Source organism: Oncorhynchus tshawytscha, linkage group LG25 (assembly GCF_018296145.1).
Source record: "Oncorhynchus tshawytscha isolate Ot180627B linkage group LG25, Otsh_v2.0, whole genome shotgun sequence".
Lineage (NCBI taxonomy): Eukaryota > Metazoa > Chordata > Actinopteri > Salmoniformes > Salmonidae > Oncorhynchus > Oncorhynchus tshawytscha.
Window position 1 is genome coordinate 20,536,019 of NC_056453.1, and position 25,556 is coordinate 20,561,574.

Consider the following 25,556-nt stretch of genomic DNA (forward strand, 5'->3'; position numbering starts at 1 on the left):
TCGTATGATGCCATACATGTGGTCTGCAGTTGTGAGGCCGTTTGGACGTACTGCCAAATTCTCTAACAACGGAGGTGGCTTACGTTAAGAAATTAACATTGAATTATGTGGCAACAGCTCTGGTGTATGTTCTTGCAGTCAGCATGCCAATTGCACACTCCCTCAAAAGTTGAGACATCTGTGGTGTTGTGTGACAAAATTGCACATTTTAGTGGTCTTTTATTGTCCCCAGCACCGGGTGCACCTGTGTAATGTTAATGCTGTTTAATCAGCTTCTTGATATGCCACACCTGTCAGGTGGATGGATTATCTCTGCAAATGAGAAATGCTCACTAATGGGATGGAAACCAAACATTTTAGGGAAATACTCTTTGTGAGTATTGAACATTTCTGTTATCTTTTATTTCAGCTCATGAAACTTGAGACCAACACTTTACATGTTGCTTTTATATTTTCGTTCAGTGTAAAAGGTTTAGCTTCACTGTCCAAATAAGTAAGGGAGTGTAGTGTATGTGCAATTTTGTGATAATTTTGTCACTTTTGGATTCTAGGTTTGTTATCTTGTTTGGGGAATTGATCCGCATGAGTTCCTTGTCTCTGCATGGATTATTGTTAAGTATGTAAGACTTGGCCTGGGCTTGTTGGGTAACAGCTTGTTATGTAAAAACAATGTCAATATCTTGTTTCCTCTTTTTCCATGTTTTCATTTATTTGAAGCTTAAAAAAAAATGCCTCAGAAAATAAATGCAGTGACTGTATTTTCTGGTAGTGTAACTCTAAATCAAAAGAGCACTTCCATTAATTGTGTCCGTTTTTAGGTTTGGAGAGATCGGATGTTTTTTTCAAAAGATACATTGTGGAACATTTTTGGTCACGCCCTTTATATGAAAATAAACTGAAATCTCGGGTTTCGAAGTCTCACGGGAGGGACTACATTACGCAGACAGGTCTGACGCAGACTATGACAAGCTAATGACGTTTTGCGCATGCTCATGGAGATCTACGGAGCTAGATGGGGGGGGAAAGTGCAAAAGACAAAGGACTAAACAACCCAGGAAAAGAGGCTAAAGAGATTAATTTCACCAGGATTATGACATGCCTACTACAGTAGTATCGCATAAAGAGAAAGGTATGTGGCAACAGAAACATCTACGAAATATGAAAGGTTTCACATGCATGTTTACGCTATCAAGAGTGGCGTGTACAGCTAGCTGCTCATAGTATAATCTAGTCGTTGCACTGGATTTTAGCTAGAGCGATTCATTTGAATATCATGTGGATTTTAAACATATTTCGTTCATCCGTAAATATCACTTGTGTCACATAATAGTGAAGAATGCCTAGACTCTTGCGCCTGTTGTCAAGCTATATCAGTTTAGTGTGATGTTGCCTATTCCACAAGCCTGCTTCTCTTATCCAGTCAGCTTCTAGTATAAATGTTTACCCTCTTGTTCCTTCCTTCTGACAACTGCTGACAGAACGCTTTAGAAAAACACCTGGTAATTCCTATCTTTTACTTTCAGTATGACAAACACTTGATTTGGGTGGTGACAACTTCATTTAACATGCATTTCTGCCTCTCGTCTTCCTACCTCAGTTGTATTCCTAAAGAGTCCTGTCTGTCTACACATCACAGAGCCTCATGTATCAAGTCCCTCATCTTTTCCACTGGAACTGACTCCTCATGGTGGAACCGTGGTACTCTTTGGGTTCTCTAGAAATGCAAAGAACTAGTAAACTTTAGTCTGACAGTTGAGGTGCAAAAAAAAAAAAAAAAGTCACGAGGACAGACGTCAGAATGGAGGAAGTTGAAAAAAGAGATGCATGCTCTTGCTTCTCTGCCTAGTATTTGTTTAGCTATAGATGTGACCTTGGGGGTTTGTTATCTTTTAACTCTGAAGTAGCTGCATAAATGTTCACACCCTCCTTTTTGCTCTCATAATTAAATGTGGACCTTAGTCCACACTTAGAACATTTTCCAGCAGTTTTTTACATTTTCTACCAGTCAGCACTTTTGAAACAGCAGGCTAGCTGAAGTGGCCTGGCCCACCTCAGTGTCACCCAGTAACCCACCTCCCCCTTCCCTTGCCACATGCACGCCCCTCCAGCAGCTGAGCGGTTGCCATGGCGATGGTAGTTGTGTCGGCATAGCGACAGGGTGACAGTGATGGGGAGTACTCCATTTTCTGGTAAGGGGAGGGGGGGAGGAGGGCTGCAGGACCTGGGCTGTATGCCATGGAAGCTGAGCAAGCAGAAAGGGATGGTGGGGGGTGAGGTGGGGGAAGGGACGGGAGGGGGGGAGGAGAGGTCGGACCTGAGAGAGCATGATATCTCGACCCCTCCGGCCCCGCCTCCAACCCCCATCTACCACGAGAAGCAACGGCGGGAGCTGTGTGCTCTGCATGCGCTCAATAACGTCTTCCAGGACGGGGCGGCTTTCAGCAGAGATACACTCCAGGACATCTACCAGAGGTGAGCGGTTAAGGTTGTGTCTTCTAGGGCAGTGTTTCCCAACTCGTCCTTGAGTACCCCCCAACTGAACACATTTTTGTTGTAACCCCAGACCATCTCACCTGAATCAACTCATTGAGGGTGTTGTAATTTGTTGACGAATTGAATCAGGTGTGCTTGTCCGGGGCTGCAACATAAATGTGTGCTTCTGGGGGTACTCGAGGACTGGAGTTAGGAAACACTGCTCTAGGGGAGGGATTTATCTTCTCCATTCTCTCACTCATATTCCTCTTTCTTTCTCCCCCCTCTGCATCTCTCCCTTTTTTACACTCTTTCTTTCTTGTTTATTCTGTCCTCACTATCTTGTCCCTCTCTCCACAGACTCTCTCCCGGCACTCTGGTAACCCCCCACAAGAAGAGCGTGCTGGGAAATGGGAACTATGATGTGAATGTCATAATGGCTGCCCTTCAGACCCGAGGGTTCGAGGCTGTCTGGTGGGATAAAAGAAGGTACACCTCTGTTCTTATTAAAGCTATATGGTCTACACTATCTAGTTATTTAACATTTTTGTTTATTATTTATTTACCAGTCTCCCTCTTTGGAGGACAAACGTAACTTACATTTTTGTTTTTGTTTAGACAGCTTTTTTGTAACATACATTTGACAAATATTTTAAATACATTTTAGAATCTTTCTAATAGCTTAGTATTCACATATTGTAAGTTAAAGATGAATATTCAAGTTTCAACGTCCAACAAAATGCTTAGTTGCAGGGTCCTTCTGGACAATGTAACAACAATAAGAAATAATGAAAGATAAGAAGATGAACATAAAGTAAATGTCTCAGTAGAATATAAACTTTTTAGCGTAAGTATAACATCCATCAAACATCAAAGGCACAATTGTATGTGTAAATACCGCACTATATCAGAGAAGGGGGGGGATAAGGGGTCAAATGTTTAACTTGTGCAGTAATAGTAAATAAGAGTCTGGTAGCAGCAATTGTGGGGAGTGAGTGTGTGTGCCAAGGTGCGGAGAGTCGGGTCAGGTGTCCAGTTCAAGTGTTCAGCAGTCTGATGGCTTGTAGATGCCCTGTTGGTATCAGACTTCATGCTCAGATACCATCTGCCTGTCGGTAAGGGAGCTGAACTGTGGTCAATGAACAGCATTCTCTTTTTTTATTTCAATTTTTTTTTTACCCCTTTTTTCTCCCCAATTTCGTGGTATCCAATTGGTAGTAGTTATAGCCTTGTCTCATCGCTGCAACTCCTGTACAGACTCGGGAGAGGCGAAGGTTGAGAGCCATGTGTCTTCCGAAACACAACCCAACCAAGCCGCACTGCTTCTTGACACAATGCACATCCAACCCGGAAGCCAGCTGCACTAATGTGTCGGAAGAAACACCATACATCTGGCGACCTGGTCAGCGTGCACTGTGCCCGGCCCGCCACAGGAGTTGCTAGTGCGCGATGAGACAAGTACAAGCCGGCCAAACCCTCCCTAACCCGGACGACGCTGGGCCAATTGTGCGTCGCCCCATGGACCTCCCGGTCGCGGCCGGCTGTGACAGAGCCTGGGCTCAAACCCAGAATCTCTGGTGGCACAGCTAGCACTGCGATGCAGTGCCTTAGACCACTGCGCCACCCGGGAGGCAATGAACAGCATTCTCACATAGGTGTTCCTCTTGTCCAGATGTGTTGGAGTCGAGTGAATAGCGTTGGAAATGGCATCTTGAGTGGATCTGTTGGAGCGGTAAGCAAATTAGAGTGGGTCCAGTGTGTCTGACATGCTGGCCTTGATGTGGGCCGCACTTCATGATGATGGGTGAGGGTGACGCGGCGGTAGTCATTTGGGCACCTTGGTTTTCTTGGGCACTGGGACGATGGTTGTCTCCTTGAGGCATGTGGGGACTACAGCCTGGGAAAGGACAGGTTGAAGATGTCTGAGAAGAAGCCCGCCAGCTGGTCAGCGCACACTCTGAGGATGCGACCAGGGAAGCCATCTGGGCAGGCGGCTTTGTGAGTATTCACTCTTTTGAGAGTTAGGCTCTGAGCATGAAAGCACCTGGTGGTCGTCTGGAGCAACGAGAGCCTTCCTAGATTCCTCGGTATTGTCTGCCTTGCAGCGAGCACACTATCTTCAGCTGGGAGGGAGGCTTCGGTGGTCACCACACAGCTGGATTTTCCTTTGTAGTTGGTGATAGCCTGAAGTCCTTATCACAAGGCGTCGCGAGTCTGAATTGTCAAACATCGATTCAAGTTTGAGTTTGTAATATCTCTTCGCTTCCCCAATGGATTTGTGGCGCTTGTACCCACTTGCTTGTATGTGTTGCGCGTCATTGATTCTTCTGGGTTTGTTCTGCTGAGATTGAATGCAGTACGGGCTCTCAGAATGGTATGGATTTCTCCTTCATCCAGGGTTTTTGGTTGGGATATGTCCGGATTGTTATTGTGGATACAACGTCAACACATTTCCCAATGAAGCCTGTGAATGACAATGTATATTCCTCAATGTTGATGGATGAATCCTGAGTGGATGAATCTTGAACAAATTCCAATCAGTATCCTCAAAACATCATTGAGTCTTCCTCTGTCCAGCACCTCACTATTGTGTTGGTGGCCTCCTCTTGAGTTGCTGCTTGTATGGGGGAGTAGAAACAGAGACATGAAGTGGGGGCGGGGGAGTGCTTTGTACGCTCATGATCCAGTACTTTGTTTCCTCTTTGTAGGATACATGTTGGTGATACTTTTGAATAATTTGTTTTAAACTTGCTTGGTTAAAATCTCCCGCGACATTAAATACTGCTCCAGGTGAGCGGATTCTTGCTCGCTCATGTTCTTGTGCAGTTCACTGAGTGCCGCCTTGATGTTTGCTTGTAGAAGTATGTACACAGCTGGGATAATAAAACACGTGAATTCCCTCTACATATAGGGGTGTTATTTTACCATCAGAAACTCCAGGTGGGGTGAGCAGGAGCTCAAGATGTTTTCAACTTTGTTACACCAGGAATTGTTGATGAGGATAGCATACACCACCTGGTTGAATAGCAGAGTCGGGTGAACTGTCCATAAGCCATGTCTCTGTAAAAGCAAAGATGCAGGATTCCCTGATTTTCCTCTTGCTGTAGTCAACAATATAATAAGACTATTGTACACTGCTCAAAAAAATAAAGGGAACACTAAAATAACACATCCTAGATCTGAATGAATGAAATATTCTTATTAAATACTTTTTTCTTTACATAGTTGAATGTGCTGACAACAAAATCACACAAATTATCAATGGAAATCAAATTTATCAACCCATGGAGGTCTGGATTTGGAGTCACTCTCAAAATTAAAGTGGAAAACCACACTACAGGCTGATCCAACTTTGATGTAATGTCCTTAAAACAAGTCAAAATGAGGCTCAGTAGTGTGTGTGGCCTCCACGTGCCTGTATGACCTCCCTACAACGCCTGGGCATGCTCCTGATGAGGTGGCGGATGGTCTCCTGAGGGATCTCCTCCCAGACCTGGACTAAAGCATCCGCCAACTCCTGGACAGTCTGTGGTGCAACGTGGCATTGGTGGATGGAGCGAGACATGATGTCCCAGATGTGCTCAATTGGATTCAGGTCTGGGGAACAGGCGGGCCCATCCATAGCATCAATGCCTTCCTCTTGCAGGGACTGCTGACACACTCCAGCCACATGAGGTCTAGCATTGTCTTGCATTAGGAGGAACCCAGGGCCAACCGCACCAGCATATGGTCTCACAGGGGGTCTGAGGATCTCATCTCGGTACCTAATGGCAGTCAGGCTACCTCTGGCGAGCACATGGAGGGCTGTGCGGCCCCTCAAAGAAATGCCACCCCACACCATGACTGACCCACCGCCAAACCGGTCATGTTGGAGGATGTTGCAGGCAGCAGAACGTTCTCCATGGCGTCTCCAGACTCTGTCACGTCTGTCACATGTGCTCAGTGTGAACCTGCTTTAATCTGTGAAGAGCACCGTGCGCCAGGGCCGAATTTGCCAATCTTGGTGTTCTCTGGCAAATGCCAAACGTCCTGCACGGTGTTGGGCTGTAAGCACAACCCCCACCTGTGGACATCGGGCCCTCATACCACCCTCATGGGGTCTGTTTCTGACCGTTTGAGCAGACACATGCACATTTGTGGCCTGCTGGAGGTCATTTTGCAGGGCTCTGGCAGTGCTCCTCCTGCTCCTCCTTGCACAAAGGCGGAGGTAGCGGTCCTGCTGCTGGGTTGTTGCCCTCCTACAGCCTCCTCCAAGTCTCCTGATGTACTGGCCTGTCTCCTGGTAGCGCCTCCATGCTCTGGACACTACGCTGACAGACACAGCAAACCTTCTTGCCACAGCTCGCATTGATGTGCCATCCTGGATGAGCTGCACTACCTGAGACACTTGTGTGGGTTGTAGACTCCGTCTCATGCTACCACTAGAGTGAAAGCACCACCAGCATTCAAAAGTGACCAAAACATCAGCCAGGAAGCATAGGAACTGAGAAGTGGTCTGTGGTCACCACCTGCAGAACCACTCCTTTATTGGGGTGTCTTGCTAATTGCCTATAATTTCCACCTGTAGTCTATTCCATTTGCACAACAGCATGTGAAATTTATTGTCAATCAGTGTTGCTTCCTAAGTGGACAGTTTGATTTCACAGAAGTGTGATTGACTTGGAGTTACATTGTGTTGGTTAAGTGTTCCCTTTATTTTTTTGAGCAGTGTATTATTAGCAAATCTTCAATTGAAGCCTTTCTCAGAGTACATTTTTTTTCCATTGATTGGACATGAGAAAATAAACTTTGAACTCAGAGCAAGGCTTCAATTGCAGATTTGCTGATAATATGATAGTCTTATTATATTGTTGACTATAGATTTCCATATCTCCCAACAATGCTATTTGTAGGGTTAATACCAGAATACATGAGTAATTCTCTCTTCGCAGCAAATATTCAGATGGTTGTATGCCCCTTATATATAACATTCTGTTGGTGGTAATTTTAAATTGAAAAACGCAAAGAGTTTTCATGCATTTTTATCCAAAGTAATGCATTTGGCCCATGCAGGAAAATCAAAATCCACAACACTGGTGTTGCAAACACCATTCAACCCATTGAGCCATTGGAACCACAGTGCTATGCTTGTTCATACTCTCCATCTTGTTTACTGCTCTCTGGTTTGGTGCATGTGCTGTTGTCAGCAACTATTTCAGTCAGCTCAGCCCTGCTCAATTTAGGTAACTTCAATCACTGGCTGTACACCAGCAATAGAGGAAAGATGAAGGCTTATTTCCATATCCTCTTCATTGTGAATCCCTGTTGAGCACAAGGTAGTAAAACAAGGAATAGGCTACTCATGATTACTCAAACAGATTCTGAAAATCAGAACAAGTTGAGCTATTTTTTTACATTCGGCATCACTCCGTCACGGGAAATATTTGTTTTCTTTCTAACAATGATATCTACATATATTTCAGGATGTTGTGTATCCATGGAAGTAAACAGAATTCTTAACATTTTTGAAAACACAGCTTGTCAGAAAATAAGGGGTCTCTTGGCACAACTTACACCAGGAATGGGGTAGGTTGAGCATAGGGACAGGGTAAGGCGGCTCAACTTCGTTGTCAAGTTCTCTGCGTTTTGAGGCTACTAGCCAATAGACTTGATACGTTTAGCAAGCTCAGACTCCATATCATAAAATAAGTTACCGAAATCTTCAGTAATTTTGCCATACATTTTCTGTTAATTACGAATCTATCGTAACTTTGGTAATTTCCTTCAGTGTCATTCTATTTTTTAATTCCTTGTTGCTGCTCAAATCTTCCCTCGTCTCACTTCCATGGCTGCTCTCTCAAGAACCTCAAGGGGGGGCTAGACCCCTGCTTGTTTTATGTTTTGTATACACAAGGCATGATGTATACACTCAGGGTATGAGTTCATGCACATATACGATGCATACAACTGACAATGTAATGATCATTTGTATGGGGTATGGTGGCCATTGACTCAATTTACACCTAGTCAAACATTTGGACTATATTAGCCCACACAGCTACAAGGATGCACTTTCATGCCAGGTTTAGGACCTCATATTGTAGCTTATAGAGACCCTAATGTGTAAAATGATCTACTTTGATTTATACTTTGGGTTATATACAAACATCATGAAACCTATAACACAAATGTATTTGACTTTGTTAAAATCCTGTTTTTTGGGGGACCTAACTTTTTGGGACCTTTTCTCTCTTCCTAAATATTTGGTCACATGATTCATTTTGTGTATGGTTTCGTAGAAACAAGAGGTGGATCAACTAACCCCTTGGCTCAACTTACCCCACTCTGACCTACAGACATCATCATGGATTTTACAACATTCAAGTAGCTACTGAAAATCCACTCCTGCAAGACCAATGGACTGCGTGATTGACTTGTGTATTGTATTCCTGCAGGGATGTGGGCAGTATAGCTCTGTCCAATGTAACAGGCTTCATCCTGAATGTCCCGTCCAATCTGCGATGGGGTCCACTGCGCCTGCCCCTCAAACGGCAGCACTGGATAGGGGTGCGGGAGGTGGACGGAGTCTATTACAACCTCGACTCCAAACTACGCAGCCCACACACCATCGGAAACCCTGATGAGCTCAGGTACAGCGTGTGTGGGTGTGTCCTCCCAATTATGTTGTCCATTGGATTAAGCCCATCATAATTTGCATTGCTCATTTTACATAGTGCATTCAAACCCTTTCCCTTTTCCCACATTTTGTTACATTACAGCCTCATTCTAAAATATGTGTGTATATGTGTATCACTCTACACACAATACCCCATCATGACAAAGTGAAAACAGGTTTAGAAATGTATGAAAATGTTAAAACTGATACCTAATTTGAATATGTATTCAGACCCTTTGCTATGAGACTCAAAATTGAGCTCAGGTACATCCTGTTAACATTAATCATCCTTGATGTTTCTACAACTTGATTGGAGTCCACCTGTGGTAAATTCAATTGATTGGACATGATTTGGAAAGCCACACACCTTGACAAGGTCCCACAGTTGACAGTGCATGTCAGAGAAAAAAACAAGCCATAAGATTGACGGAATTGTCCGTAGAGGTCCGAGACAAGATTGTGTCGAGGCACAGATCTGGAGAAGAGTTCCAAAAAATGTCTGCAGCATTGCATTGAAATATATATATAAAAAATATACAGTTGAAGTCGGAAGTTTACATACACTTAGGTTGGAGTCATTAAAATTAGTTTCAACCACTCCAGAAACTTATTGTTAAACTATAGTTTTGGCAAGTCGGTTAGAACATCTACTTTGCATGACACAAGTAATTTTTCCAACAATTGTTTACAGGCAGATTGTTTCACTTATAATTCACCGTATCACAATTCCAGTGGGTCAGAAGTTTACATACACTAAGTGCCTTTAAACAGTTTGGAAAATTCCAGAACATGTCATGCCTTTAGAAGCTTCTGATAGTCTAATTGACATCATTTGAGTCAATTGGAGGTGTACCTGTGGATGTATTTCAAAGCCTACCTTCAAACTCAGTGCCTCTTTGCTTGACATCATGGAAAAATCAAAGGAAATCAAAAATTATGGTCCTCCCCAAGTCTGGTTCAACCTTGGGAGCAATTTCCAAACGCATGAAGGTACCACGTTGATCTGGACAAACAATAGTACGCAAGTATAAACACCATGGGACCACACAGTCGTCATTCCGCTCAGGGAGTAGACGCATTCTGTCTCCAAGAGATGAAAGTACTTTGGTGCAAATCAATCCCAGAACAACAGCAAAGGACCTTGTGAAGATGCTGGATGACACGGGTACAAAAGTATCTATATCCACAGTAAAATGAGTCCTATATCAACATAACCTGAAAGGCCGCTCAGCAAAGAAGAAGCCACTGCTCCAAAACCAACATAAAAAAGCCAGACTACGGTTTGCAACTGCACATGGGGACAAAGATCGTACTTGTTGGAGAAATGTCCTCTGGTCTGATGAAACAAAAATAGAGCTGTTGGGCCATAATGACCATCGTTATGTTTGGAGAAAAGGGCCTTGCAAGCCGAAGAACACCATCCCAACCGTGAAGCACGGGGGAAGCAGCATCATGTTGTGGGGGTGCTTTGCTGTAGGAGCGACTGGTGCACTAAACAAAATAGATTGCATCATGAGGGGGGAAAATTATGTGGATATATTGAAGCAACATCTCAAGACATCAGTCAGGAAGTTAAAGCTTGGTCGCAAATGGGTCTTCCAAATGGACAATGACCCCAAGCATACTACCAAAGTTGTGGCAAAATGGCTAAGGGACAACAAAGTCAAGGTATTGGAGTGGCCATCACAAAGCCCTGACCTCAATCCTATAGACAATTTGTGGGCAGAACTGAAAAAGCGTGTGCGAGCAAGGAGGCCTACAAACCTGACTCAGTTACACCAGCTCTGTCAGGAGGAATGGACCAAAATTCACACAACTTATTGTGGGAAGCTTGTGAAAGGCTACCCAAAACGTTTGACCCAAGTTAAACAATTTAAAGGCAATGCTACCAAATACTAATTGAGTGTATGTGAACTTCTGACCCACAAGTAATGTGATGAAATAAAAGCTGGAACCATTCTCATTACTATTATTCTGACATTTCACATTATTAAAATAAAGTGGTGATCCTAACTGACTATGATTAAATGTCCAGAATTGTGAAAAACTGAGTTTAAATGTATTTGGCTAAGGTGTATGTAACTTCTGACTTCAAGTGTGTGTGTGTGTGTGTGTGATATATATATATATATATATCACACACACACTTGAAGTCAGATATATATATTTATTTATTTTAAATGCCTCTTTCTCCCCAATTTCGTGATAGTTTACAGTCTTGTCCCTTCGGCGAAGGTCGAGAGCCGAAACACAACCCATCCAAGCCGCACTGCTTCTTGACACAATGCCCGCTTAATCCGGAGGCCAACCGCACCAAGGTGTCGGAGGAAACACCGTACACCTGGCGACCCTGTCAGTGTGCACCGCGCCCGGCCCGCCACAGGAATCACTAGTGGGCTGTTGGACAAGAACAACCCTGCCGGCCAAACCCTCACCTAACTCCGACAAAGCTGGTCCTATTGTGCGCCGCCCCATGGGTCTCCCGGTCGCGGCCGGCTGTGACAGAGCCTTGACTCAAACCAGGATCTCTAGTTGCACAGCTAGCACTCCGATGCAGTGCCTTAGACCACTGCGTCACTTGGGAGGCCCGGCCTCAATCATTCTTAACTGGAAGAAGTGTGGATCCACCAAGACTTCCTAAAGCTGGCCGCTCGTCCAAACTGAGAAATTGTGGGAGAATGGCCTTCGTTAGGGAGGTGATCAAGAACCCGATGGTCACCCTGACAGAGCTCTAGAGTTCCTCTGTGCATATGGGAGTAACTTCCGGTCGGACAACCATCTCTGCAGCACTCCACCAATCAGGCCTTTATGGTAGTGGCCAGACAAGCCACTCCTAAGTAAAAGGCACATGACAGCCCGCTTGGAGTCTTTCAAAAGGCAGCTAAAGGACTCTGACCATGAGAACAATCTTCTCTGGTCTGATGAAACTAAGATTAAACTCTTTGGCATGAATGTCAAGTGTCACGTCTGGAAGAAGCCTGGCACCATCTCTACGGTGAAGCATGGTGGCAGCATCATGCTGTGGGGATGTTTTTCTGCGGCAGGGACTGGGAGACTAGTCAGGATCAAGGGAACGATGAACGGAGCAAAATACAGAGAGATCCTTGATGAAAACCTGCTCCAGAGCGCCCAGGACCTCAGTCTGGGGCAAAGGTTCACCTTTCAACAGGACAACAACCCTAAGCACACAGCCAAGACAACGCAGGATTGTCTTCGGGACAAGTGTCTGAATGTCCTTGAGTGGCCCAGCCTGAGCCCGGACTTGAACCCGCTCAAACATCGCAGTGACGCTCCCGATCCAACCTGACAGAGCTTGAGAGGATCTGCAGAGAAGAATGGTAGAAACTTCAAAATACAGGTGTGCCAGGCTTGTAGCGTCATACCCAAGAAGACTCGAGTCTGTAATCGCTGCCAATGGTGCTTCAAAAAAGTACTGAATAAAGGGTCTGAATACTTATGGAAATGTAATATTTGATATTTATTTTTAATACAGTTGCAAAATAATCTAAACCTGTTTTTGCTTTGTTATTATGGGATATTGTGTTTATATTGAGGGGAGAAAAACATTTAATCGATTTTAGAATAAAGTTGTAACAAAATAGTCAAGGGGTCTGAATATTTTCCGAATGCACTGTATTGTGGAGCATCCAAAGTAACAAGTTTTATTCATGTATCCACTAGATGATGCCTCATAGTAATACATAAGAGGTTCATTGAGTCTCATTCCCTTTGCTAAATAATAGATCATTCCACGGCCGCCATCCACAATGGTGATCGATCTTTGTCTAACGCATAATGAATAACAAGCTGATATCTTTATTCTTCTGTTCTTTTAATTCCATCCACACAACAGGAAGTTCCTGCGTCACCAGCTGAGAGGGAAAAACTGTGAGCTCTTATTGGTGGTGTCTGAGGAGGTGGAGATCCACCAAACATGGAGGTCAGATGGCTGTTGATTGAATGTGCCTGCCAACCTTTTCTCTACCGGATTAGACTTTTCCCAGTTGCTGCTCAGGATAACAGGCGTGGTCCAAGCAGGGTATAGATTGAAAAGCAGGTGGGGTTGTGCTCAGCCAATCACACAGATGCGCACTGGCCGGATGTACTTTTTTTTGCTTCCTCACCCATTGCTGGACTCTGGCTGAAACCTGAAGTGATGAAGGAAATGGACGCATACAAGGAGGTCACGAAGAATTCACACTACACAACACTTAGATTTATGAACATACTGTTTGGGATTCTGTGTTTATATATTGATTATTTTTCGATGTTTATTTTTTGTTGTATATTACTGTTTCCAAGTATGGGAGGCGTGTGACTGTGTAATCTCTCGCTCTCCCCCCCCCTCCTGTATACCCCTGTACTGTATATTCACTGATGTGTCTTTATGTTTCTCTCTTTTTCTTTGTGTATCTCTATTTGTCCTTCTCTGCTCTACTACGACTGTACATCTCTTCTTTACCTCAGTGTCTTCCTCTGTCACCACTCACAATTAGTTTTTCACTCGGCCAACATTAAATCCCCCCCAGTGTATGCAGCTGTTTTATCCTCTCAGTTACTGCTGAGGCCATCTGTCTGTTAGTAGAAATCCTTGCTAGTTCCTGTCTTCAAACTAGAATTCTAAGCTAAGGTTGTGTTAGGCCCAGGTATTGACAAATGGCTGGATACTGTAACAAGGTAGAGCCAGTAGGGTTTCAATGTGATCTGACCAGGAAAATCCACCAACCTGTGTTATCTGCAAGTCACAGCCCAGGGGGAGTTATTTTTTTGTTTTGTAGTAAAGAAAAACTCCTGAGCAATTGACCATGGCTAAATAGTTATTTGCACAAATCCACCTGCCAAATATACAGAATTGTGGAATCAGTAGAAATTGTTTTTATACCCAAGGTTTAGAATTGTTCACAGAAAATGCACGGTTAGATTTTGATCTATCTGTAGATGCCATGGCTGAAATGTCCAGAATGCTGAGTGAGGTGTGAGAAGTGGAGTAAGAGGGGGAAAAGGTTGACAGTTGAGCGAATAAAGAGAAAGTGATCCATGTGTAGAAGGAAAAAGTGAAAGAATGAGTCCAGCCAGACCATGTTAGTTTTGAAATCAGCCATTTGAGGAATTTGTGTTGGTTGATGGGTCTTTATCATCACAACAACATATTGTGTATTATTGAAGACTTGATCAAAGCTTTAATGTGTTTACAGAGGAAGCAGGCATTATTCTCTACCTAAAGAGGGGTTGTTGAATTTTGCTCCTCATTGGCTCAATCCCAACACTTTTCCTATTCATCTGAGCATCCAATCGCTGGTTCATAAACTGATAATTTAATAATTTGCTACTATCACTAATCATGAGACAAATCAATGAGGTTGTTGGACTGAGGCTTCCCCTAGGGGAATGCAGGTTGGGCAACCAAACTCACAGGTAGAAAATCCCCTCACTACTTTAAACCAGGGTATTTGGGTGAAAAAACAGTGGTGACAGAGGATTTTGTTTTTGCCAAGACAATCCCACCCACCTTCTCCCCTCTATTGAAGGGTCCTGGTTCTGTTATTTTTCTCTTGTTTTTCACAAAAATAAAATGCTTGTAATGGCACTTTATGTACACTCCTTAGTGAGGATGTGGCTTAATTTCTTGAGTGAAATTGCTGTTGGAATTTGGATGGAGAATCGAGCACATTTATAAGAAATGGGCCAAGGGTTGGCTTCTTTATTTTCCTGCTACTGCTTGTGTGTCATCTGCGTGCGCGGACCCATGTTCCAGCGTTAGCTCCAGGCTCGAGCTGACAGCGTTGCTTTGGCGCTGTGGAACGAAGAGCGCGCCTAGGACGAGCTTTTGGAAGCACGGGGACGCGCCAAGCAGTGCAGATGTGTCGCAGATTTGAGAAGTCACTGTACATACGGAAATATCTGGTACAAGGAAGTGGAAGGGAGAAATTCAGCTCCAACTTAAACGAAAACAATGCTCAGTTTGTAGAGGGAGGGTTGGGGGAGGAGAAACGCGACGCGTAGAGACTTGTCATTGCCTGTATACAGTCACTTTATAGCGGAGAGCTAAAATAACATCACTTATTCTCGTTTGTACTGGATCAATCTATTTCAAAGAGCAGGCAGAACGTTCTGTGCTGGACCAATGGAGCTGTCAGCGATTGGTGAACAAGTGTTTGCTGTGGAATCAATAATCAAGAAAAGAGTTAGAAAGGTAAGGCATTCATATTGGAAATAAAACGCATGTAACATAATTGCATAATGACAAGTACGCAAGTGGGAGAATATCCATTCTAGGGTAGCCTAGATACAACAAGGAACACAGCCTACTATATTGAAAAGCACTTACCAGTAGCCTATTTATAACCAGTATCCACTGAATATAAACGTATAAGGGGGCGTGAGTGGGGGGAGTGTATCTCTTTAACATAAAGTTGAGCGTGTTGCCATTGCGTTACAGTATAGTCAGGGTGCCAGCTGTCTATCCTAAGATAATGTGAAACAGAATAATCATATCGGAACCGAAACCTTGCCTTCAGTCCTGTACGTTGCCAGAATAATAGCCCGCGGGTTATACAGTTACGCTAGTAGGCTATTGTGGATTTGTGAAGAGCTACGCAGTTTCGCGGAAGAAATTAGAAATACAGGTTTGTGGGTTATTAGGGCGCAAAACGCGGCCCCATTTTGACGCGCTTCCATAGACGTGAATGAATGTATGCTACTAAGTCCTTGTAAGTGTTGGGTCTTTTAATATCGTATTTCGCACTGCATTAAAAGTGAACTCGATACCGTAAGTGCATGAGTCATTGTCGGTGCAGGCGCGCATCAACCGTTATTATAGCCATGCAGTCCCGTTACATAGGGGAAAACGTTGCATGCTGTCTAATATTGTTGTATTTGAATAATCTGTCCTACCCGCACATCATTTTATGTCATATTCTTTGTGTGTGTAGGGGGGGTCACCAGTGCGCTCATGTGCGGTAACGTCATGGTATCTAGGAGCTGTCAAAGTCGAGAAGCTATATGATAACGTCATCTGGAATGAGTTCCCGGTATTGACATGATGACATAGTTTAGATGAGAAGACATACATTTCCTGGATTTTCAAAGGTTATTATAGGATACCTATCTCTGTGCTTGGAGGGGAGACTGTAAGCATAGCAACATCACAATCAACATCCTCCCCCACACACTGTCTACTCTCTCCCATACTGGTGCTTGTCTCCAACTTTGTGTCACAGGGAAACGTGGAATATCTGTTGAAGTGGAAGGGATGGCCACCCAAGTGAGTAGTATCACTATGATATCATCATCATATCCAGTCATTTAAGACAATGAGTCATGCAGAGTATTATTGGATGGATGAGTAACCACGGCGATGTCTATCTGTACAGATACAGTACATGGGAACCAGAGGAGCACATCTTGGACCAGCGTCTGGTGCAGACCTATGATGAGAAGTAAGTCCAAGAGACCCTGCATGCTATAGAGCGCATTATGTAGGGGCCTTACCTAGCTAACGAATATCATAGTACTGATAACTGCACTGTAGTAGTACACAGTACTATCATAGTAAACTATACATGTTTGTACTGACTGATCTTACCATTCCACCAGAGAGCAGAAGGACAGAGCCCTGGGGTACCGGAAGAGAGGACCCAAAGCTAAAAGGCTTCTACTACAGGTGGGATGGGTTCATGTTTTATATAACTTCTCTGTCTGATTAGACTAGGGTTGCAAAGGAAGGGTATATTACTGGAAACTTTAGAAGTTTTAGATTACATCAAATCCTTGAAAGATATCAAACACAAGACATCTAGTGGCCTGTTTGGGAACTTCAGATAGGGCCAGAGATGATTACAAACACCTGTGACTATCACATGTAAAATATATGAATCATTGAATAAGATCATTTTTATCTAAAAATAGTTGTGAAAAAAGTAAATAGTTGGAAGAGTTGCATAGTTAATATAAAATAATGCCATTGTTGATAGTTTTTTTTCATTAATTGGGCTATTTTCTCTTGAACCATATTGTCTATCTACTAGAAATGAATGGACAATAAAAAATATAAAAAATCATACTGTATATGAATACATTTTTGTACAGTTATTCTAGTATACATTACCAAAGTTATGTAGATTAACAGAAAATATATGGCAATTACCAAAATTACTGAAGATTCCGTTAACTTTGCAATCCTAGATGAGACAGCGTAATAGGTTGGCATACTAAGTAAAGGGGAAATGATCTTGGAGAAACACAACTGCTGTATAAGACATTTTTATTATTCCCCCCTCTGTAGAATACTATTTACAACATGGATCTCCGGAGCGCCCATAAGGCCCTAGAGAAACCTCCAGCTCGCCTACGTCTTTCCCTGACTCGCTCACTGGAGTCTGAGGCAGAGGACCCAACCTATGGGGCCTGTAGACGGAGCCTGCACCCCCGCCTGGCCCATCGCAAGAACAAACCCAGAAGATCACAGTTCATGTGCCTGGCCTCTCCCCCTGGCCCCCCTAACCCCACAAAGGTCCCCACACATGATGATTGGGGAAGGAGAGTAGAGGAAGATGACATGGAGGAAGAGGAGGAAACTCAACAGGAGCAGTCGGAGCGAGAGACAGAGATATGCAGTGGCATTCTGAATGGTAAGCATGTTAGTCAGCCTATTCATCAAATGGGCCTAATTTTAAACCAGGACATTACTGTGTGTGTGTCAACTTGTTAGTCGGCCTATTCACCAAATGGGCCTAATTTTAAACCAGGACATTACTGTGTGTGTATGTGTGTCAACTTGTTAGTTGGTACAGTACAGGAGGCCCCCTGGGCAGACAACCAGGAACATAAGTTCTGCCATCCCATCCAGGGCTGGCAACTGGCACAGCAAACAGACAAGTAGTGGAAAGGGAGAGGGTTGAATTAATGGGGTTTAATGTATGGCGCAGAACAATACATGCCAAACTTCCTGGTACAACACAGTCTATGCATAGCCTACAGGCAATGTACTCCAATCAAATGTTATTGGTCACATACACATGATTAGCAGATGTTATTGCGAGTGTAGCGAAATGCTTGTGCTTCTAGTTCCGACAGTGCAGCAATATCTAACAAGTCATATCTAACAATTCCACAACAAATACCTTATACACACAAATCTAAGTAAGGAATGGAATAAGAATATATAAATATATGGAGGAGCAATGTCAGTGTGGCATAGGCAAAGATGCAATAGATTGCCTGTATATACTGTATTCTAGACTATGTACAGTGCTCTTATCAATCTCTGTCAGTTACTTCAGACTTGATGCAATCTTACCCTCTTCCTTTCTCTTTCCCTCTCACCCCCTCTCCTCCCCCACCCCACCCCCTTTCTCTCCTCCTCCCTCACCCCCTTTCTCCCTCTCCTCCTTCAGGGCAGGATAGGGCAGAGGACTGGAGTTCTGTGATTGGCTCAGACGAAGTGACCGCGTCAGAGCGGTCTGCTGTTTGGAGCCCAGTGATTGGCCCAGGGGAGGTGACCGTGACTGATGTCACCATAAACTCTCTCACAGTGACTTTCAAAGAAGCCCTGGCAGCCAAAGGCTTCTTCAGAGGCTGGGGCTTAGAGTTCTGAAACACACAGCTGCACAAACAGACGAAACCTGGTCTGGGAACAGAATGAGAGAGATGGAAAGTGTGGCTCTTGAGTTATCTTTACACTCTGTTTGGACTGTGTGACCGCTTGTTCTCCTCATCCCTCATCCCCCATCCCTCATACCCTTCTTCCCTTTCTGGTTGTGTGATTGACCTCTGTCCACACTAACTTCCTATTTCATTCAATAGGCATACTGTAGTGTACAGTATATACTGACTACATTGAGATGGGCATACACTCCTACGTTGAGCTATACACAGTATACTGTATACCATATCCTTCTATACAAAACAGTTAATTTTCTGGACTGTTATTAGATAAACATGTGGCTTAGTAGAGTCTTGTGGTGATTTAGAAATCCTCTGCAAGATGGCTTTATCAGCCTGCATGCCTTTCTCCTGTCCTCTCTCTGGGTACATACTGATACTCAAGACATTTTGGTGACCCACTAAAGCCCTGTGCAACACATCCAGTGTAAACTAACCTTAAAAGTGGAACCAAAAACCTATATAAAAAAACAGACTTAGGAACAGTCTGTTCTTTTCTGAATTGCACTGTATTTACGTCATGATGTTGTGTCATCTTTGTGGAATCTTCCTTGTCGCCTCCCATTGGTCAGTGCCTGTTTATCCCACTCCCAAGCCTAGACTGATGGGTCTTGTTACCGATGTTCCCTAAAAAAAATGTTCAGCACTGAGCAAATGTCAGGTCTGCTGAGCACAAACTTGAACATTGTGAAAATTCTGTGCAACTTCTGGCGCGCACTGAGGCTGTATCCGCTTTAAGTTAGTTATAATAGTGGCCAAGTAGGCAACTGTGGCTATTTGATCATAATGTAGGCTTACCAGAGTTTCCTACCATGAAGGAAAATGCATCCCATAACATTTTAACAAATAGCTGTTCTATCATTCAGCCTACAGTAGCAGCCAATGTGTGGTGTTCAATGTTGGCCTACATTCCACTTTTGAAAAAAGCATGTAGGGATTGAAATGAACCTGTTTATCCTTCAGACAAGGAGGTTAATGAAAATGTTGTTGTTTGATGCAAGAAACCGCTTTAGAAAATAACATTCATTATTATTTCCATACCATTATTACAGAGAATAAGGACAATTATGCTACCCTCTGCCTATTGACTACTTAGCTTATTCAAGCCTTTCTCAATATATAACACTGCCCCCCGAGTGGTACAGCGGTCGAATGCACTGCATCTCAGGGCTTGAGGCGTCACTACAGACACCCTGGTTTGAATCCAGGCTGTATCACAACCGGGGGTGATTGAGAGTCCCATAGAGTGGTGCAGAATTGGCCCAGCGTCGTCCGGGTTTGACCGGTGTAGGCCGTCATAAGAATGAGTTCTTAACTGACTTGCCTAGTTAAATAAAGGTAAAATATATATATTATAATAATTAAGAAAGAAATTGTCTAGAAATGCACGCGTTGTAGGAAGCAACCACTCCACCATTGCTGATGAGAAATTAGCTCTAACTAGGCTAATAACTCACTTACTAGCAAAGAACATGAACAAATGTACACACGTGGCTACATGCAGCTCTTGCGCTTGTTTTGAGATCAAAGCATCTACTCCGGACCACTCATGCTGTAAACACAGTCCTTGGCACAGATCATATGGCAATGGTCTATTTGCATATAGGGATACTGCAGCTCTGATTTGTTATGGCGCACTGGTCTGTGTAGATTAGAGTATGGGCCTGAGTCGTGCCTGTCAATGCAATATAAACCTACTCCAATGCGCGCTGCCTACAATCAACTATTTTACAGTTTTGTGTCGGTATGTTTCGTTGAAAGGGGCTAATATTGCGTTGATTTGATCACAATTCACACAGCAGAAGGAACCGTTGATAGTGTTAACCAAAGGGGAAAACTAGAAAGTTGAGTGAAATTCAATCTCGTGCTTCTCTGTGCAGGTTGATATTTCTTCTGTGCAGCAGTCCCAGTTGAGCACGCAGTTTAGAGTGATAATTGCTCGTGACTCAGTAAAATGATCTCGGTCTGAGACCACAATGCAGCGAGGAATTATGGAAGTGCCTGATATTGTTTCTGTAGAGCTTTTACGGCTTGTGCAAGCACGCACCCACCTTCAAAACGCAACACTAGCAGCCACGTTTTTGGATGTTTATTCATCTGATCCTTTGGGCTTGAAGTGAGAATGCTTCTTACACCTTAATTCCAGGGAGAGGAGAGACAGACAGAAGGGTATTGTGTATTACTAGTCGTTATTTTTATATATCAATCTGACAATGTAATTCAATGTATTTATTCTTTAAAGGAGAAACCTTGTGCATTAGTAAATACAGAGGAACTGAAATGTTTTTATACTCTGTAGTTCTGATGACTAAACTATGTGCTCACGCTGTAGCCATGACAAGGCTCTTACTTTATATTATTGCCAAATGTGGTTTGTTGCTTCTGCTGCTGCTTAAATATTCACTGCTGAGCAAGGAACTGTTGCACTTTATTATGGCTCGTCTAATCAGAAAAGTGATGTAATAAATCTACAAAAACCATCATCTATATTCTCCGTCAATGTCTGAGATTATTTGTATTGTACTGAAAATAAACGTCTCTTTTAATTCTTAATGTGTGATTGATTTTGTATTATACTGAACAAATGTATAAACCATTTCAAAGATTTAGCCGAGTCATGAACTGTAAGGAAATCATAAATTTAAATAAACTCATTAGTCCCTAATCTATGAATTTTACACACCCTAATAGGGCCACACAATGGGGAGCCAGGCCTGGCAAATCAAAATGAGTTTTTCCCCACAAAATGGCTTTACTACAGAAAGAAATACTCCCCAGCAGGTGAAGAAGCTGGATGTGGAGGTCCTGGGCTGGCGTGGTTACACATGGTCTGCGGTTGGACGTACTGCAAAATTCTCTAAAACAACGAAGGTGGTTTATGGTAGGGAAATGAACATTCAATTATCTGGCAACACCTCTGCTGGGCATTCCAGCGTGCCAATTGCACGCGCCCTCAAAATTTGAGACATCTGTGGCATTGTATTGGGACAACTGCACATTTTAGTGGCCTATTATTGTCCGCAGCACAAGGTGTCATGATTATGCTGTTTAATCAGCTTCTTGGTATGCCACACCTGTTAGGTGGATGGATTATCTTGACAAAGGGGAAAATGCTCACAAGGAAGTAAACACATTTCTGCATATGGACAATTTGTGATCTTATTTCAGCTCATGGGACCAGCTTTTACATGTTGCATTTATATTTTTGTTCAGTGTATTATTGGCTATCATGGGCGAGATAGATGTTATCTGTCCAACCAATTTCACCATGTGATGGAAATGTAGCTAGTGAAATAAAAGCCATTTCAACATACAGCTATTTTTCCAATGGTACAAACATACTTTATTGTACAATTAAATTGGCAAAAAAAAGACCAAAATAACTTAAATAAGAAATTAATGAAAATGGAGCAACAGTTATTTATTTTTTGCTTCCTCTCAGCAAGCACCAAAGTATTTTAACAGAAAAGTGGTCAAAGATTCCATTTGAACACTAAACACAGTCTTAATTCCAGTTTCTTTAGGCAGAAAAAAAAGCAAAACAAAAGTTGTTCAGTTGCCATGGTTTGTACAGTGATTCAGTATGTATACAAGTGTACATTTCATCAAAATGGCATGATATACTCAAACAGCCCCAAAGAGGGCTATGAATGACCGCAGTGTCATTTTACATCACCATTACATCTTCAATACAAAAAAAGTTTAATCTATTAATTCCTGTAGCTTCAAGTTTTATTTTCAAAAAATAAAATTAAATAATATCTATATATAAAATACAAGCTTTCCTTGTTTTTTTTATAAAATAAGTCTCAAGATATATTGCCACTTGTTTTTCCCCCTCCCCCAAATCTCAACCTTTAGAGAAAAATAAGTGAACTTGTGAAATCTTGTGTAATTCTTTAATATGAGGCAAAATGAATTCATTTTCTGACCACAGTAATACGCCTTCTCACGTTTTGTGCATGTGTTCATGTGAATGTGTTGGTGCTCACAGCAATCAAGATGTTATGTTGCAATATCCCCAGTTTAAAAAAAAATATATATACACAAAGGCTCATTGGTGCTCATGACCTACACCCCATACTGTACCTTTCAGAAATCAATACTTTTACATAGTTTGGGAGTCCAGGTTGCTAGGAAACCAAATCGAGAAAATCAGCAGTAGAAAAAGAGTCTCTGCTCATTATAGGTCTGAAAGTCTGTACAGCGCAAATGTATGATTTTCATTTTATTACAAACAGTATTTCATTAAGTCCAGTTTTTGTACAGTAATAACATTAAATTAAACTCAACGTTCAGGGCAAAAGAAGAGGGGCGTGTGACTAGGATGAGAGGGGAAGAAGAGGGGCTTGTGACTAGGATGAGAGGGGAAGAAGAGGGGCTTTTGACTAGGATGAGAGGGGAAGGGTAGCATCGTTGACAAAAGTTAAAAGTTCCTAGGAAAGCCCACCACACCTTCCCCATATCCCCTTCAAGTTTCAGTTCATGAGGGTATATACACACTACATGGAGCCATCCATCAATCCTCGAAATCAGCTGGCAACATCAGTAGTAAGTTTCTCATCCATCGTCCTGTTTGTAAGTGTAGGGTTAAAGGGGAGTGTAGGACAGGGTTACCCAAACTCTGTCCTGGGCCCCCACCGGGTGCACATTTTGGCTTTTGCCCAAGCACGTCAGTTGCTTCAAATAATCGAAGCTTGATGATGAGTTGGTTATTTGAATCAGCCGTTTAGTGCTAGGGCAAAAACCAAAACATGCACCCGGGAGGGGGGAAACCCTGGCGTAGAAGATCTGGGCGTCCAACGACCCGAGATGCTCACAGACAATCCTAGAGGGAGATCAGCCACCCCCTGCTCATCTCCCCAGCAATAATGTTTCGGTTTCACTTGGATCCCTAACAAAATCAGGAAAAAAAATACACTTGCCCTTCTTTCAACCCTCTCGGTTTTTGGACAGTCATTAACAAAAATATATTCTTCTATTTGAATTGTAGCAGTACATCTGCCCCCCCAAAAAAAGATATGACATTTGTTTGTAGATCCAGCAAAAATAATATTGATAATTATAATAAAAAAACACTTCTCTGCAAAACAGATACAATCATGACTGGTTTTATGGAGGAAAACCGAACGATAGAAAGGTCCATTGTATTAACTCACCTCAATTGTCCACCACATTTAAAATCTTAAAAATATTTGTAAAAAAGGCAAAATTCTCAGTCCCCAAAAATATTACTTGTGTCATATACTAAGGAAGAAATCTCTACTGTCCAGAAACGCCTTACACATTTTGTACACAATTGGCAAAAATATATAGATATATATTAACAGCAATAACTTACCATTCGTTCAATTTATTCATTTATTGACTTGTAGATTTAACGTTGCATCTCCCATAGGAAGTTGAGTTCTTTTCATTTATACATCAGAAAAATATTAAATAAAAATAACTTCAAAAACTGCCATCCCCCTTCCAGCCAGACCCATGAGGACAGTTCTTCAGAGCACTGAGATAGATGTAGTAGTAGGCTACATAATGTCTAAACTGTTGTGGTTGTTTGTCCCCAGGTCCTGGTGGTTATTACCCAACATGTCTGACTGCCCTGGGCCATGCAAGCCTCCCATCCCACTTATCTGGGACATCATAGCACTCGGGTCTGAACCAAACGTACCCGGGTCCCCAGAGTTAGCCTGCTGCTGTTGTTGCTGTGACAATTGTTGTGGGTTTTGGGGGGCCACCATGCCAGGGTGGTGCTGGGAGAGATGACCCGGGTGCGGAGAGCCTGTCTGTGTCTGGGGGGAGATGCGGTGAGGGGAGGGCTGGGGCTGCATGCGTGGCGAGGGGCTGGAGTGAGGCGGCTGGGACTGTGGCCGAGGGGAGGGCTGAGGGGAACGCACCTGGTTACTGAGGGACTGACTGCCCAGAGCCTGGCCCTGGAGGTGGGGGTGTGGGGACTGGGCCATCTGCTGCTGGGGGCTCATAGGACTGCCGTGTTGGGCAGGCGAGCCCCCTCCTAGGTGCTGCTGCTGGAGTAGTCTCTGGTGGAGGGCCTGCTGGAGCATGGCATGGGAAGACTGGGGCTGACCACCTTGGCCTTGCTGGGGACCCTGCTGCCCCTGTTGGAGCTGCCCAGGCCCCCCACCCCCATCCTGCTGTTGCTGCTGCTGTTGCATCTGGTGCTGCAGCCTCTGTTGCAGGGCTGTGGCTACCTGCTGGGACATCGTTCCAGGGTAGCCCTGTCCTTGTTGGCCCTGCCCTGGACCCGGCTGGGGCCCCTGGGGACCTCCCCCACCCTGCTGTGGCCCTCCCCCGCCACCAGGCTGGGTCTGGCCAGGTTGACCAGGCTGGCCCTGATGCATGAAGCCCTGCTGGCCCTGACCCTGCTGCTGTTGTTGGGGGGGCTGGGGCTGCTGGAACTGACCATTGTTACTCATCTGTTGCTGCTGCTGCTGCTGCTGCTGCTGTTGGAGGTGCCTTCTCATCAGAATCTCTCTGAACTGGGGAGTCATGTTGGACATGGGGGTGCCTTGGCCTGGCATACCGCCTTGTTGTTGTTGTAGTGCTGCCATTTGCTGCTGTTGCTGCAGACTCCCAGGCAGGAGGGGGCGCTGCTGCTGTTGTTGTTGCTGCTGCTGTTGCTGCTGTTGCTGCTGTTGCTGCTGCTGTTGCTGCTGCTGTTGCTGCTGTTGCTGCTGCTGCTGTTGTTGTTGCTGCTGCTGCTGTTGTTGCTGCTGCTGCTGTTGCTGCTGTTGCTGCTGCTGCTGTT

The 25,556-nt window shown here is 43.7% G+C and overlaps 3 protein-coding genes across 4 annotated transcripts in view; 2 read left to right on the forward strand and 1 right to left on the reverse strand.

Annotated features, from left to right (window-relative positions):
• Positions 1 to 853: 853 nt before the first annotated feature.
• On the forward strand, positions 854 to 14,725 carry LOC112224393 (josephin-1). 2 transcript variants are annotated; one of them, XM_024387922.2, is made up of 6 exons: positions 854 to 1,129; positions 1,479 to 1,499; positions 1,598 to 2,472; positions 2,833 to 2,961; positions 8,907 to 9,101; positions 12,981 to 14,725. In XM_024387922.2, the coding sequence occupies exons 3-6, from the start codon at positions 2,168 to 2,170 to the stop codon at positions 13,081 to 13,083; spliced, it is 732 nt and encodes a 243-aa protein (XP_024243690.1). In that variant the 5' UTR covers positions 854 to 1,129; positions 1,479 to 1,499; positions 1,598 to 2,167; the 3' UTR covers positions 13,084 to 14,725. The 2 variants fall into 2 exon arrangements, with proteins under 2 accessions (XP_024243690.1, XP_024243689.1); XM_024387921.2 differs by lacking the exon at positions 1,479 to 1,499.
• A 177-nt stretch (positions 14,726 to 14,902) lies between these two features.
• Positions 14,903 to 21,343, forward strand: LOC112224392 (chromobox protein homolog 7). Its single transcript, XM_024387920.2, has 6 exons — positions 14,903 to 15,320; positions 16,348 to 16,391; positions 16,501 to 16,566; positions 16,724 to 16,790; positions 17,412 to 17,757; positions 18,523 to 21,343. The coding sequence occupies exons 1-6, from the start codon at positions 15,252 to 15,254 to the stop codon at positions 18,720 to 18,722; spliced, it is 792 nt and encodes a 263-aa protein (XP_024243688.1). The 5' UTR covers positions 14,903 to 15,251; the 3' UTR covers positions 18,723 to 21,343.
• A 764-nt stretch (positions 21,344 to 22,107) lies between these two features.
• LOC112224788 (histone acetyltransferase p300) overlaps positions 22,108 to 25,556 on the reverse strand; it is a 60,267-nt gene continuing 56,818 nt past the window's right edge. Inside the window, 1 exon segment of the mRNA XM_042306306.1 lies at positions 22,108 to 25,512. Within this exon segment, the coding sequence (XP_042162240.1) occupies positions 24,319 to 25,512 (1,194 nt within the window). The 3' untranslated portion in view covers positions 22,108 to 24,318.

Coding starts and splice junctions, on each gene's coding strand:
- LOC112224392 (XM_024387920.2), top strand. CDS start 15,252: ATGGAGCTGTCAGCGATTGGTGAACAAGTGTTTGCTGTGGAATCAATA. Junction 15,321..16,347: donor TCAAGAAAAGAGTTAGAAAG/GTAAGGCATTCA, acceptor TTTGTGTCACAG/GGAAACGTGGAATATCTGTT. Junction 17,758..18,522: donor ATGCAGTGGCATTCTGAATG/GTAAGCATGTTA, acceptor CTCCTCCTTCAG/GGCAGGATAGGGCAGAGGAC.
- LOC112224393 (XM_024387922.2), top strand. CDS start 2,168: ATGGGGAGTACTCCATTTTCTGGTAAGGGGAGGGGGGGAGGAGGGCTG. Junction 2,473..2,832: donor CTCCAGGACATCTACCAGAG/GTGAGCGGTTAA, acceptor CTCTCTCCACAG/ACTCTCTCCCGGCACTCTGG. Junction 2,962..8,906: donor GTCTGGTGGGATAAAAGAAG/GTACACCTCTGT, acceptor GTATTCCTGCAG/GGATGTGGGCAGTATAGCTC.